Source organism: Colletotrichum lupini, chromosome 9, assembly GCF_023278565.1.
Source record: "Colletotrichum lupini chromosome 9, complete sequence".
Taxonomy (NCBI): domain Eukaryota; kingdom Fungi; phylum Ascomycota; class Sordariomycetes; order Glomerellales; family Glomerellaceae; genus Colletotrichum; species Colletotrichum lupini.
Window position 1 is genome coordinate 3704843 of NC_064682.1, and position 13793 is coordinate 3718635.

At 32.9% G+C, this 13793-nt stretch overlaps 2 protein-coding genes across 2 annotated transcripts; one reads left to right on the forward strand and one right to left on the reverse strand.

Annotated features, from left to right (window-relative positions):
• Nucleotides 1–648: 648 nt before the first annotated feature.
• On the forward strand, nt 649–804 carry CLUP02_16962 (uncharacterized protein; the record flags this gene model as incomplete). Its single annotated transcript, XM_049295879.1, has 1 exon — nt 649–804. A coding segment is annotated over one exon (156 nt), but the record flags the coding sequence as incomplete, so codon positions are not given.
• Nucleotides 805–3688: 2884 nt separating this feature from the next.
• CLUP02_16963 (uncharacterized protein) lies at nt 3689–3868 on the reverse strand (the record flags this gene model as incomplete). The annotated part of the gene is made up of 1 exon (XM_049295880.1): nt 3689–3868. A coding segment is annotated over one exon (180 nt), but the record flags the coding sequence as incomplete, so codon positions are not given.
• Nucleotides 3869–13793: the final 9925 nt, after the last annotated feature.

Below are 13793 nucleotides of genomic sequence, written 5' to 3' on the forward strand. Positions count from 1 at the left end.
TACTATATATTAGCCCCTTACTATGCTATAAAGTGCTATAAGAGGCCGACCTTATAGGCCTAATTTTAAAACTAGATAACGCTAGCGAACTAGATATTTAGGGTACCGACTCTTAATATCTAAAATAGTAATATTTAAATCTAGGCGGCGACTATTCGTTTTACGCTACTATCCTTAGATCTTTTATATATAATATCTATCCTTATTATACCTAGCTTATAACTCTAGCTATATTATTATTATATATAGTATAGTTTTTATTTAGTAAACTATAGTCTTTTCTACTTATAGATCCGGGTTATTATAAAATAGGGAAGAACGAATACCTATAGAAAAGAGAGATAGGGAAACCCTACTTAGATCCTACTTTTACTAAGTATAATACGTAGATATAGGAAACCGTAATAAATAGCTAGGTAATTTACTATATTAAGTATCTTATAGAGCTATCGGACTCTATAATATCTAGCGTAATAAATTCCGAGCTAATTTATAGTTATAATTAAAAAGCTAGCTAAGATCTAAAGATTTAAATACCTAATAGGCCTTAAGTACCTAGGGATAATACTATATAACTAACTATTAATAAGCTTTATAGCGGTTTTATAAGAGGTTTTTTTACTAATTACGGTACTTAGAGACTAAGCTACCTACTTAATAAATAAAAGCACGGCGCGTATTCTTAAATATTCTTTTAAGCCGCTATTTCGCGCTATAATATTAATAAACTCGTTATTCTACTTTAATAAAGTCGATATCTTAATAAATCGAAATAGTCTTAAGAAGCTTCTTAACTTCTACTAAGGGCAGTAATAAAATAGCTTTCGAATTAATCTATACTTAGTTTACTATACCCTAATTATCGAGCGTTACGAAAAGACCCTTAGTAAGCTAATCGGCGGTTCGTAGAATTCTAAGTAGGGTAGGAATTTCGAGCGTACCTTTACTTAATACCTACTTAGGTTAGAAAATAGTACGGCGCATTACTAAGCTCTTCGATACTAACTAAGAGATCTTATATATATTATATAATTTAAAGTAAATATATATTACTAGCGAAAGGTCGAGGAGGGTAGTACTTTATAATCGCTAGTATGCGTAATAAATCGATTATAGACCGATAATAGCTAAAAAAAAAATGCTTTTACTAGCTAGTAGCTAATATAATAAGTGCCAATAGCTTAAGCGAATACTATAGAAATTAAGATAGTAGCTAGATATAAGAGTCCGAGGGTATATACATTATAGCTTTAGTTTAGTAAAACGCCCTAGCTTATCCTTAAATAGTATATAAATAGAACCTTTCAAAAGCTAAGAATTATTAATATAGTAGCTTAATTTGCGGGTTAAGAAGAAACGTATTAACTCGAATTTTATAAGTTAACTACGGTTTTAGTATAACTACGCGAGGCCGTTTAAAAAAACGGAGGTAAGTTTTATATTACGATTTATAAAAAAGCTATAGAGACGTTAAATATTAAAGTATACCCTTTATATATTATAAAAGAGGCTATTCTAGAAAAGTTAAAGGGCGAGCTCTAGAGTTAATAAAGAGCGGTTTAAAAAATAGCGGTTTACTTATACCTTTAGGAATTTATAAACTATTTACTTATATTTTAAGAAGTGATATCGAGCCTTACTAGTACTCGCCCAAAGATCTACGCTTATATTTTAGCTATTTACGGGAGGGGGCGTTTCGTACTATATAATTATACTAAGTTACTTATACTATAGGGGATAGCAGTATTTATACCTCTTACTTAGTATGCTAAGAGTAATTAAACTAAAAGTTAAGTCTTAAGTAACTACCGTACGGAGGTCGGTATACTTAAAGTAGGCTTCTACCTCTATAAAAGGCTCTATTAAATAAAAGAAAAGCGTCTTAAACTCGTACTAATTAAGCCTTACGAATACGATCGCTTTACCCGTCGTTAATAAACCGTGCTCAAGCAAGCCTTTAATTATTAATAATAGGTCTATATATAATAGGGCTACGGTAAGCCTCTTTACGTAATACTAAAACCGCGCGTCTAGGTTAATTAATATTTATATTATTTTTTAGTCTATTACTTCTTCGTATATATTTATTAAGTATAAGTGCTGCGCAGGTATTATATAAGAAGTTAACGTAATAATTTATACTCGGGAATATAGAGTATTAAAGAGCTACTTAAGTTATTATTATTTTTAATACGGTAAATATAAATCTAACGGCCCGTAATTATTAAAGATCGATATGTTATTATATATTATAAAGGGAGGTATTAATAGGATTTGCGTTTAATAACCTCCGCTACTACGTTACTAAGCGCATATAAGTAATTCTTAAAAACAAGTCCGTTAACTAAATTAACCGTACTTTAGACTTCTTTTACCTTCTTAAGCTTATTTATAATTATTTTAATAGGGCCCTCGACGGCTTTTTCGTTAGTAGTCTTGCGCTTTGCGATCCTACTTTCTTAGCTAGATAAGAACGATATACTTCTAAAATAGCGTTAGTTAGTAAGGGAGTATAATAGGGGGTACTAAAAGTAATACTTAATTAGCGCAAAGTCGAACTATAAATAGAGATTAATAAGATATAACCTATTCTACAGATTTATAATAAAGCCCTTAGAAATTAGTCTACGGTCTATTTTAATAGTAAATTTAATAAAAGCTAGGGAATAATAAGTAGGGATATATTTATTAAGTAAAGTAGGCTAAGTTTGTTATTCTATTACCTTAGCGTGTTTTTATTCTTTATTAGCGCGTTCTTTTATAAAAACTTAGCTAAATCCTCGGTATTTCTTATTCGGCTTATAATATCCTTAATTAATATAGTTAATAAGGTATATATTTAGTTTTTTAAAGGCTAAAAAGTAATAAGAAAGTATTTAGGCTAGTCTATAGCGCAAAACGGATCTTACTATAATACTAAGCAATCCTTAGCATCCTTATTAATAAGTAAGCCGTCTTTTTATAAACTAGACTATTTAAAAAGAGGCGTCGTTATATTATAACTTACGTGCGCTCTTTATATATATTACGTGCGCAGAAAAGCCTATTAACGCACGAGCTATATACCTTACCGGTCCAACGTAACTATATTATAATCGTTTTACTAACTTATATTCGTTAGCGCCTTTTTATTATTAAGTAGAAGTAGAGATTTCTCTGGGTTAGACTACCTTATACCTAAGGGTTTTAAAATTACTATAGTTATATAGTTTATATAAACTTAGCTAAAAGACTCGGACGGATCGATTACTAATATATCTTAGCTAATATATAAGTAAACGGGTCTTAATTTATATCTTCTTATAAACCGCGAAGCGGTATAAAGCTAATAAAAAGTAATAAGTCAATTTAAAGTATAATACTATAAGTATCTTACCCACTACCTTTCCCAAGGAGATAGTAAGGATTAGAGGATATAAAAAGAGCGACATACTAAGTATATATACTAATTCGGGCAGTATAGTAAATATATAAGAAAAATAGATATTAATATAACTACGATCCTCTACTAAATAGCTATATCGTTATATTTAACCACTACCTATACCGGATTAACTTTTAACGTCGCTCTAAGATCTTCTTTCTACATAGTCTAATAGCAATCTCGTTACTAAAACCGGATAAATCGTTTTTTTCTAAACCTTAGCTTTAAAAGTAGCCTTAAAGGGCTATAATATAATTAAACTTATTAACTTATTACGAGATTTAGGGAAATTATACTTATTAGAAAACGTGTATTTATGGAACTTACTTTTAAAGCGGACTTGGACGTATAGATCGGCCCCGTACCGTCGTCTAATTTACTTACAACGCTATATAATATTTTTAATCGCTTTATTATAGTTCTCGTTAGTTCTATCCCTTTTCTTTAGCTACTACTAACGAGAAGCTATATTTTTTTTAAGTACGAGCTGCGATAGTACCGTATTATTAACATACTATAAAGTAAATAATAAGTTTAATTTATTATCTTCTTATCGTTCTACTTTACCTAATACATCCCTTTTTAAGTAAGCATACTATATAAATGCGTTAGGCACTAGGTAATAGTAGAGCCGCATCTAAGTCTATTTTATAATTACTAGTTTTCTAAACTTTATTATAACTTTTTTATAATAGTAGCTAAAATCGGCTTTTAATACATCTAGGAGCGGGAAGAACGTAGAGTCACTACTTATGGATATTAGTACGTACGTTTAGACGCGGGTAGCCCAAATAACGGGATTCAATAGCTATCCGAGAGGTAGAACAGGAAGCCATACCCGTTAATTTAGGACCAATTGCATTTGCCAAACAGTTATATAATATTAATCATATATTACTTCCTCTTAACAACATACTTCATCTTTTAAAACTTCTAACTATATACATACAACCACGGTCAGAAGTGCGAGAGTGACTGCTATGAAAGCTAGTTATAGATACTTTAGAGTAGCTCTTAATTACACGCTGCCTCTCGCACTATCGTATACCATCCCGACCCTACATTTTAGTTTACAAACCAACCGCTATAGCTATTACTAGAGGGTTACGGAGGCCCATTATAGTAACTTTTGGCTTCTTAAATATTAAGAATGTTTGCGAGAGAGGAAGTGACTTATGATCAAAACTATACGCACTTTATTGCTGAACGGACAGAGCGTAAACAAAAGAGTCCACTAGAAGCAGCACAAAGATGGGTTTTTCGTCTCTAACCATACGACGCGAGGAAGCTTGCCAACATTTAAAGGCGAGAGGGACTTTAATTGGAGCCGTCAACGAAAGCGGAAGAGGCATAACTCGGACTTTTTATCGTCTAATGTGAGTTACACAGATGCTGAAATTGCTAAACAAGCTCATATATCCGCACTCATAGTGTTTATACCGGCAATTTTAAAAAGGAAGAACTTATCTAAGCAGCATATGTATATGCTGTATTATATAAGTCAAAGATACAATCAAACAATGCATCGTACATATATACATACATAGTTTATTACGCTCTAGCTAAGCTATTAGGGCTCAGATGAGCATCGTCTTTCACCGTTGCGAGGGAGGTTGAGGCAGCGAGCGACGAGGATCTACTATTACGAAGGGTACGAAACCTAACTACTAAAGTCCGACTGAACTAGACTTGCCAAGAGAAAATTAATAATGCGACCGACAGAGCGACCGAGACTGCTAATAGTAGCCGGTAGACGGTAACCACGCGAGCCATAACTCTAGCTAAGGAACGTGCGAAACCTATTAAAGATAACGACGAAGGGCTGCTCCTAACGATGGGTAAGCAGATTAAAGAGCAATACGTATTAATTAAGATTATGTTCGATATATAAAAGAAGTTAGAAACTTTAAATAAGAACGTTAAGGTAGAGCTTTGCGTAGTTACTACTAAGCTAAAAGTAGTTAAGAGCGATTAATAGTTTATTAAAAGAGAGCTATAAGTAATAAAAGAACGCGTAGAGGATAAAAGCGCTAAGACGAACGAAAGCTTTATAATAATCGTAATAATAGCTACGATATAGAATAGCTTAAGTATATTATATATAAACGTCGCGCAAAGCAGCTTAAGTAAGTAAGGTTATAACTTGCGGGTAACTACGCTAAGTAACGTAACTCTAGCGAGCCGTAGCGACCCTCTATTTTATATAATCGATATATTAAGAGTTAAAAAAGGTAGTAATAAGCTTAACGTAGGTTGGATCTAGGCTATAGTAGAGAAGGAAATACGCGCTATAAATAAATAGAATAGCTAGCGCTATTAGGCTATTATAATAGACCTAAGGAATATAAATAAGATCCGGATTATTTATTATAACGATATTAAATATAAGCTTATTAAGTAGATTATAGAGAAGAGCTTCGGTCCTAGTATACGAGTTCTATAAAACGAACTCTACTCCGTAAAGATTAATAACGTAAAGAGAACCGAGGTACTAAATAAGAATAATAATATTAGAGCTAAAGCGGTAGAGGTACTTAGTTAAGAAAACGAGACTATAGTTACTAAGATATTTTAGCTAAGTAAGAAAGATATACTTAAGGTATATAAGTCTATAGTCGTATTTATAACTAAGGCTAGTAATACATATAAACTAATCTCTAAGGGCTTTTTTTATATTAAAAAAGAGTCCGGTATAATAATAGCGTTTAAGCGGCGGCTACGTTTTTAGTAATACTATAACTACTAGTAAATTATTAAGTATAAGGCGTATTAGTGCGTAAACCCCTAGGTATATAGACGCTGCGCTAAAGTAAGTTACTATTATTTTAAATATTATAAGATAATTATAGTATACGTATTTTATAGCGGACTATATAAGTCGTTTAGTAAAAACTATCCGAAGCTATATCCGCGCTCTTATAAGTAGGAAGGTTTAGATCTTTTAGCTTAATATAAAGAAATAGGCTAAGGTCTACGAGAGTTTAATAAATAACGAGGCGCTGTGCGACTTTATGGCTATAGCGGTATAGGAGCCGTAGGTATAGAGGATAGAGGGTAAGGCTATTACTATTCTAATAGGATATAATAAGTAGACGAGGATAATACTAACGGAGTAGAGGAACGAAGGAAGATAGGGAATTAGGAGTTTATTATAGGTAAATAACGAAGTAGAGGCGGAATAGGTATTAATAGCGTCCTCGGATATTACTACGGCCGTTATTCGGCTTTTAGATCGAAGGCTACTAGTAGCGTCGGTATATATGCTGGTATAGAAACTAAAGATGCTACGGTAGGCATACGACTTACTAAGATAAGCTATTATAAATATTTAAGGAGGAATAGGTAAAAGGGGGGACGTGGTTTTAGTAGGAGACTTTAACTACTACGACTACTTATAAGGAGGCGACGATATATCGGAGGGCTAGTAGGGCAAGGCGGACCCGATTATTAAATTAATAAGTAAGTACTCGCTCCGTAGCCTCCTTTTGCGTAGTACGAAGATATAGGAGAAGAACGATATAATAATAATAATTAACTTATCCCTCGTATCTAAAGAGCTAGTAAGAACGGTAGTACGATGCGCCCTATACGAGATAGACTATAGGTCGGACTACTGGGCGATCGAGACGACTTTTAACATTACTATATTTAAAATAGAAAGCTAACTACGGCTCCTCTTTAAGAACGCCTTATAAAAGTAAATTAATAAGAGAGTAGAAGTAGACCTAGGGCGAACGCTAACGAGAGGGATAGTATAGTAATAGATAGATTAATTAATATTCATAATATATAAGGTAGTAGAGGTACTAACCCCTAGGGCTAAGCTATTTTTATATATAAAGAGATAGTAGACGGCCGACTTTATATAGCTTTAGTAGATTTATACTTACTAAAGGAACTAGGTAAGGGCAGAGAGAAGGGTAAGTAATACCTAACCCGAGCTAGAAAAACGCGCCCCCTCGGCTACTAAGTAATATTACGACGCTATTTAATAATAGAAGAAGAGCTATTAGGAGGACTTTTTAGCTAGCGATATAAATATCTAGAAGGCTGCGAAGTATCTCGACGTTAGTAAAGGGGCTTTTTTAATAAGATCCCCTTTTTAAAAAGAGCCGATAGTTCCTAAACGGAAGACGCTATAGACTAGGCCGAAGAGCTATTTTTTATATTCTTCTTTCTTCTTTTTAATATAATTAAAGAGGAGGGGGAGCGGCTATAGAGGTCGCTAGTACCCTTTTTTAACTTTACGCTAAGAGAAGTAAAGAGATAGCTCTTTATAGTAAAGCTATAAAAAGTACTTAGAGAAGACGGTCTATTAGTAGTAATATAGAAGTATATATAGCTAATAGTAAAGGGGAGGGTACTAATACTCTTTTAAACCTTACTAAATAAAGGGACGCTACTTTAGTAATAGCGATACGTAAGGATTATCTTACTAAAGAAACTAAATAAGAGCGACTATAGCGTAGTAAAAGCTTAGCGACTAATCTCGCTACTTTTAACGCTTAGAAAAGTGCTAGAGTTAGTCTTAGTAAAACGTATTTCGCACGCGGTCGAGTCGTTTAGCCTCCTCTTTATAAGCTACTTTAGCGCGCATAAGTAGAGGTTTATAAAGTAAGCGCTAGTACTACTATAGGAGTATATTTATAGAGCGTAGAGAAAGAGAAAGGTAGTTAGTTTAGTTAGCTTTAATATTAAGGGAGCTTATAATAGGGTATATAAGGAGAGACTATTATAACGACTTAGGGCGTAGGGTATCCCCGGGAAGCTAGTAAAATAAGTTAATACCTTCTACTCCTATAGAATAGTAAGTATCCTAATTAACGGTTATGAGTCTAAGGCTTGTTTATTATTATAAGCTAGGCTACCTTAAGGCTCGCTATTTTTACCTATACTCTTCTTTTTTTTTAATACTAACTTCGTATAATACTAAATTAATAAGAACGGGGGCGCGCTAGCCTTTATTAATAATTATACGGCGTAAGTTACTGGCCGATTATATAAAGCAAACCGCTAGGGTATTTAAGATATTATTAACTAAGTACTTAAGTAGGAATAACGAAGCGGGGCGACCTTTGAGAGGGATAAGACGGCTATTATCTATTTTATGCGTAACTAGAGGCTACTGCTAGACTTGACCGGCTTTATTATTAAACGCGATACTATTTAACTAAAGGACTATATTAAAGTACTAGGGGTAACGATAGATACGAAGCTTTGTTTTAAAAAGTATATCGTAGACGCGACGACGAAAGGGCTAGAGGTAGTACTAGAGCTTAGGTACCTTAAAGGTCTATTACTAGCGACGGCTAGATAGCTTTTTATTACGGCCGTAGTACTAACAATGGACTATGCGTTAAACGTTTAGAGATATAAATATTAAGTAGTATAGATAAGAGCGATTAACTAGGTATAGAGGATCGGAGCCTAGGCGATTATAGGGACCTTTAACATAGTAGCTACGGCGGTTACTAAGGCGGAGGTAAGTATTTAATTAGCGCGAGAAAGATATAATAAGAGGCTAACGACGTTCTGGGTACGAATGCGAAGTCTTCTTAAGACTTATTTACTTTAACGTCTACGGCCGGTAATATTTAGACGGTTTCTGTTACCCTTCTAATTAATAGTAGAGGCATTCTACGACCTGCTCCTTAATAAGCCAGAGACTATTGAAGTATTTTCGATGGCCCCGTAGAAAGAGAGAATATATATAGTAATTAACGACGACGTAGCCAAAGCATTAGAAGTAATCTAATCGGGATAGGTAGTTAGGATAGCGACGGGGAGCTCGGTAAGAAACGGGGTTGTGGGCTATAGAACGGCTATAACGCTGCCTATATTATTTAGAGGGGATAGCGGTGTTATAAAGGCCTCGCGCACGCTCGCTCTAAAAATAAAGTAGAACTCGTATATAATAGAGCTAGTAGTACTAATAGAAGCGGTAAGGTCTCTATTAAAGAGGCTTAAATACCGAGCCGTCCATGTGTTTACTTATAATAAGGCAGTAGTTTTAGCGATCTATAACCCGTAGTAGCAGTTAGGCTAACGAGAGATTTACTAACTATATACTAGCGTACAAGCTCTTTAGAAAAAAAGTAATAGAATAATACTCTTTTGGCTTCTATTAGCGTTAGAATTAGACCTATCGAAAGCGGCTAAAGTAGTAGTAAAGGAAAGCACGAGACTAAGTAAGACACTATATAAAAAAGCTACTAGAGCTTACTTAACCGCACTTAGAATTGCTTTATAAACCGTGCTATAGACGTACAGAGCTTTGCCTAATAATATAAGTATATATTTAAAAAAGATCGATATAGCTTTATTAAGAAAGTATACGCGCGAGTTATATGTCGGACTCTCTTAAAAAGAAGCTAATATCCTAGCGTAACTATACACTAATATAGCGAGACTAAATTAGTATTTATATTAGATCGGTATAGCTGCCTTGGCGCAATGCGCCTGCGGGCAAGCGGTAGAAATAATAGAGCACTTCTTTTTTTACTACATATAGTAGACGGCATAGCGGACTCGGATGCTTTAGTAAATAGAATCGTATAGAGGGAACTTATTATACGTTTTTAGAGGAAAGAGCGTATCCGATATTAAGAATTAGATACTATATATCGATGTTATTAAAGAGACGATTAAGTTTATAATAAGTACGGAGAGGCTAGATATATAGATTAATTAGTAATAGAACTATATAATACTTATATTAATATACTAATTAATAATAACCCCCTACGTACCCTCGTACTATTAATAATAGGACTAGCTTCGGCTACTAACGATAGGACGCTAAATACTTTAAGAAATAACTATAAGATGGCCTATTATTAATATTATAAGTAACCGTAGTATTAGTATATAAAATAGAAAATGATATATACGGAGGTAAATAAAACTTATATGGGCTTTTAGGAGGTAAGGATATAAACGAAAGTAGAGAATATATAAATAATTATACGAGTCCTAAATAGCTTAGCCGGGCCGTAATAAACTATGTATATATATATATAGTACTATATTATTTAGATGTCTACTATAGATCGTACGGATAAGTTCTAAACCGGTGTATATATAATATATTATAAGCCTAGCGTACTAGACTATAAGCCTTTAAGAAGCTAGATAGGATTTAACAATAATAAATATCTTCTTTTATTACCTTAGTTATGCGTGAAGTTACTAATATTGGAATTTATATATTAACGAGTCTGCGATCTATACGAGAAGTTTATATTTTTATATACGGGTCTATAAAATAGCCTTTTACTAACTACTTGCTTTTATTTTACTCTTTATAGCGCGCCTCGATGCGTGTTTATTATAAAAAGATCTAGTAATATAACTATAGTAATTACGATACCCTTATATAGTTAGTAAGTCTGGCCTTGGGATACCGTATTTAGTAGACCTCGCGTAAGGATTATTTAAATCTTAGTTAAAAGAATTAGTAATAATCGTACTATTACGGCTAGCTATCCTAAGATAGAGCGAGCGTTCTATAGAGGCTTTCTTATAGACGTATATTACTCTATACGAAGATATTACCTTACTATTCTTAATTAGATATCGAGCCGCTATAGGGTAAACGGTATTAATACTAGCCGTGATATTAGGATACGCTATACTAGTTAAAAAGCTTATTCCCTAATATAAATCGCCTTATATAAACCCCTTTTCCTTCTTAATACTATCGCTCTCCTCGTCGGAGTTATAAAGGAAGAAGGTCGATATATATTCTTATAGAAGCTTCTGTTTATAAGGCGTTTTACTTAATAAGGCAATTCTTAAAGGTAAGAATACTAAATAAAGCTTTAAACCTATAATACGTATAGACGGACCCTTTATAATAAATATTAACTACGGTATGTTTAAGACCTATATATTATAAGTGTATATATACTACTTTTTACTTACCATAAGCGATAGGCAAATAAACGTGCTATAGGAGCTATATCTTATTACTTAAAAAAAAGGAAAAACCCCTATCGAGCGTATTAGATAAGCATTATGTTTTAACTTAAATAATAAAGAGGTCTTAGTTGCGTTTCTAGGCAGACTAGCTACAAAGGGTCTCCTAGTAATACCTAATAATTCGTATAAATAGGGTGTATATATATAAAGAAGCCCTGTTCGGATTACGAAAGGCTAGATCTAAATCTTATAGAGAGGATATTAAAGAAGCAGGATCCTCGTCGTATAGCTAAGGATAACGCCAGTTCTAATATAAGATACGGCACATATTTTGAGTTATAAGTAACTTAGAATACGGGGTATTTAGTAATATTAACGGTATATAGCTAGGGAGTATAGCTAGAACCGACGTTTAGTAAGAGCTAAAATCGGATACTATAAATGGGCTAGTTAGTAAGCGAGATCCTTATTTTAACGCTAAAAACGACTTATAATAAGAAAGTAATAGTACCTTTCTAGCTTAATTCCTAGATCTCGACCTCTAGGTATATAGGTAGGAGTTAGAAACTAAATGCATAAGAGGAAGGCCTCTCGGTATATACAAAGGCCCTTAATTACGTTTCTAAGAATATATAATTCCGGCTTACAGGCGTCGATACGGGTTATTAAAAAGAGCCCGGTATAAACTCCGTAAAAACGATATAATAGTGCGTATAAGCGTACTATTACTTACTAGAGGTTCCTATAATAAAAAGTTAGGCATGTCCCTAAAAAACAATTTCCGGACACTAAATAATTATAGCGTTAATTATATATATACTATATTATTTCCTCTTTATAACACATTTTATTTATCTAGACTTAACCTACATAGTCTGGGCTTAATATCTTTCTTATTTATAAACTATTATAATTTATATTAGGAGAATATGGCTACTATAGAAGCCGATTATAGATACTTTCGAGGAGCTCTTAATTACGCGCTACTATTCGCACTATCGTTTACTATCCTAACCTATATTTTTATTTATAAACTAGTTACTATAGCTATTACTAGAGGTCTACGGAGGCCTATTATACTAGTTTTCGGCTTTATAAATATTAAGAATGTTTATAAGAGACGGAGTAATATATATATAATACTATATAATAAAGGCCCATTTGGGTTCTATTGGTCTTACGAGGGCTAGGCGTCTAAAGCCGACGTAAACACTATTTATACGTTTAGTATTATCGTCTACCCAAACCAGAGCCATAAGCTCTTTTTAGATCGCCCGATATCCTAAGCCTATTTTTAACTTATGTCTAGAAAAGCCAGAGACCACTCGCAAAAAACGGTACTATCTATATAGAGGATAAACGAGATACCTTTTTTATAACTAAAAGAAGTACCGTAGCGCTTAAATAATAGAACTTAAGACCTTTTTTAAACGAGATAGTTAACTCTAGATCTATAATATATATATAAGATACTTTTAGTATAAAGCGCCGTCCTATATAACGAAGTCTAAATTCTTATATTAAATATAAAGTCGGTAAGCTTATAGTAATAGCGTAACTACCTTATATTCTTATTATACCGTACTTTTATTATAAATTATATCGTATCGCTTAGTATAATAAACGCTACTTATTATAAAATCTATTTATATAGAGTCGATATCCCTAAACGTAGCGTAGTACGTTTTTAATTATAATAAGCTCTATAACTAGTCCGTATTTATATAATACTCGCGCACTTAGTATTCGTTCTTTAACCCTAAACTTTATAAAAACGATATAAAAACGGGAAAATACTTTGCCGTTTTTAATATTATTATTAATTATAAAGATATATAAGTAGCTCTCGCTACGCTCTAATATACTTTTTAAGCCGGTATTTATTATAATAGACTGGCTATTATATATATAACTAAGAGCTATTAATATAGCCCTTTTTTCGTTACGGCCCTATATTTAGCTATTTTTAAAAGCTATGCTAATATTATATCGTTTTTTCTTAACTACGGTATTAATATTAATAGGGCTCCGGACTATTAGTTACGTACTCCTATTTTCCTATCTCTTTTTAATAGAGACGTTAGGACGTTTATAGTTCTTTTTTAGCGCGGCGCATAGCTTAAGTTTTTTAAGTTTAGTATTAACGCTCTTTATTAAGCTACCGCCGCTAGGCTTATTAAAATAATTATATACCTTATTAATAAAAAAGGGATAAAAGTAAACGAGGCTAATAATAACGAGAATACGCTACTAATTTACTTTTTATTATTTTTATTATTAAAAACGGTTATAAGCTAGTTAGTGCAGTTTAGTATTAATATAAATTAGCTTATAATAATTAATATATAGCGCATAATAGCCCTTAATATAGCGTATAAGGACGGTATATTCTCTACTATTTTAGTATTATTAAAGGCTAGAGCGGACGCTATGGGCGAACTAAATAAAT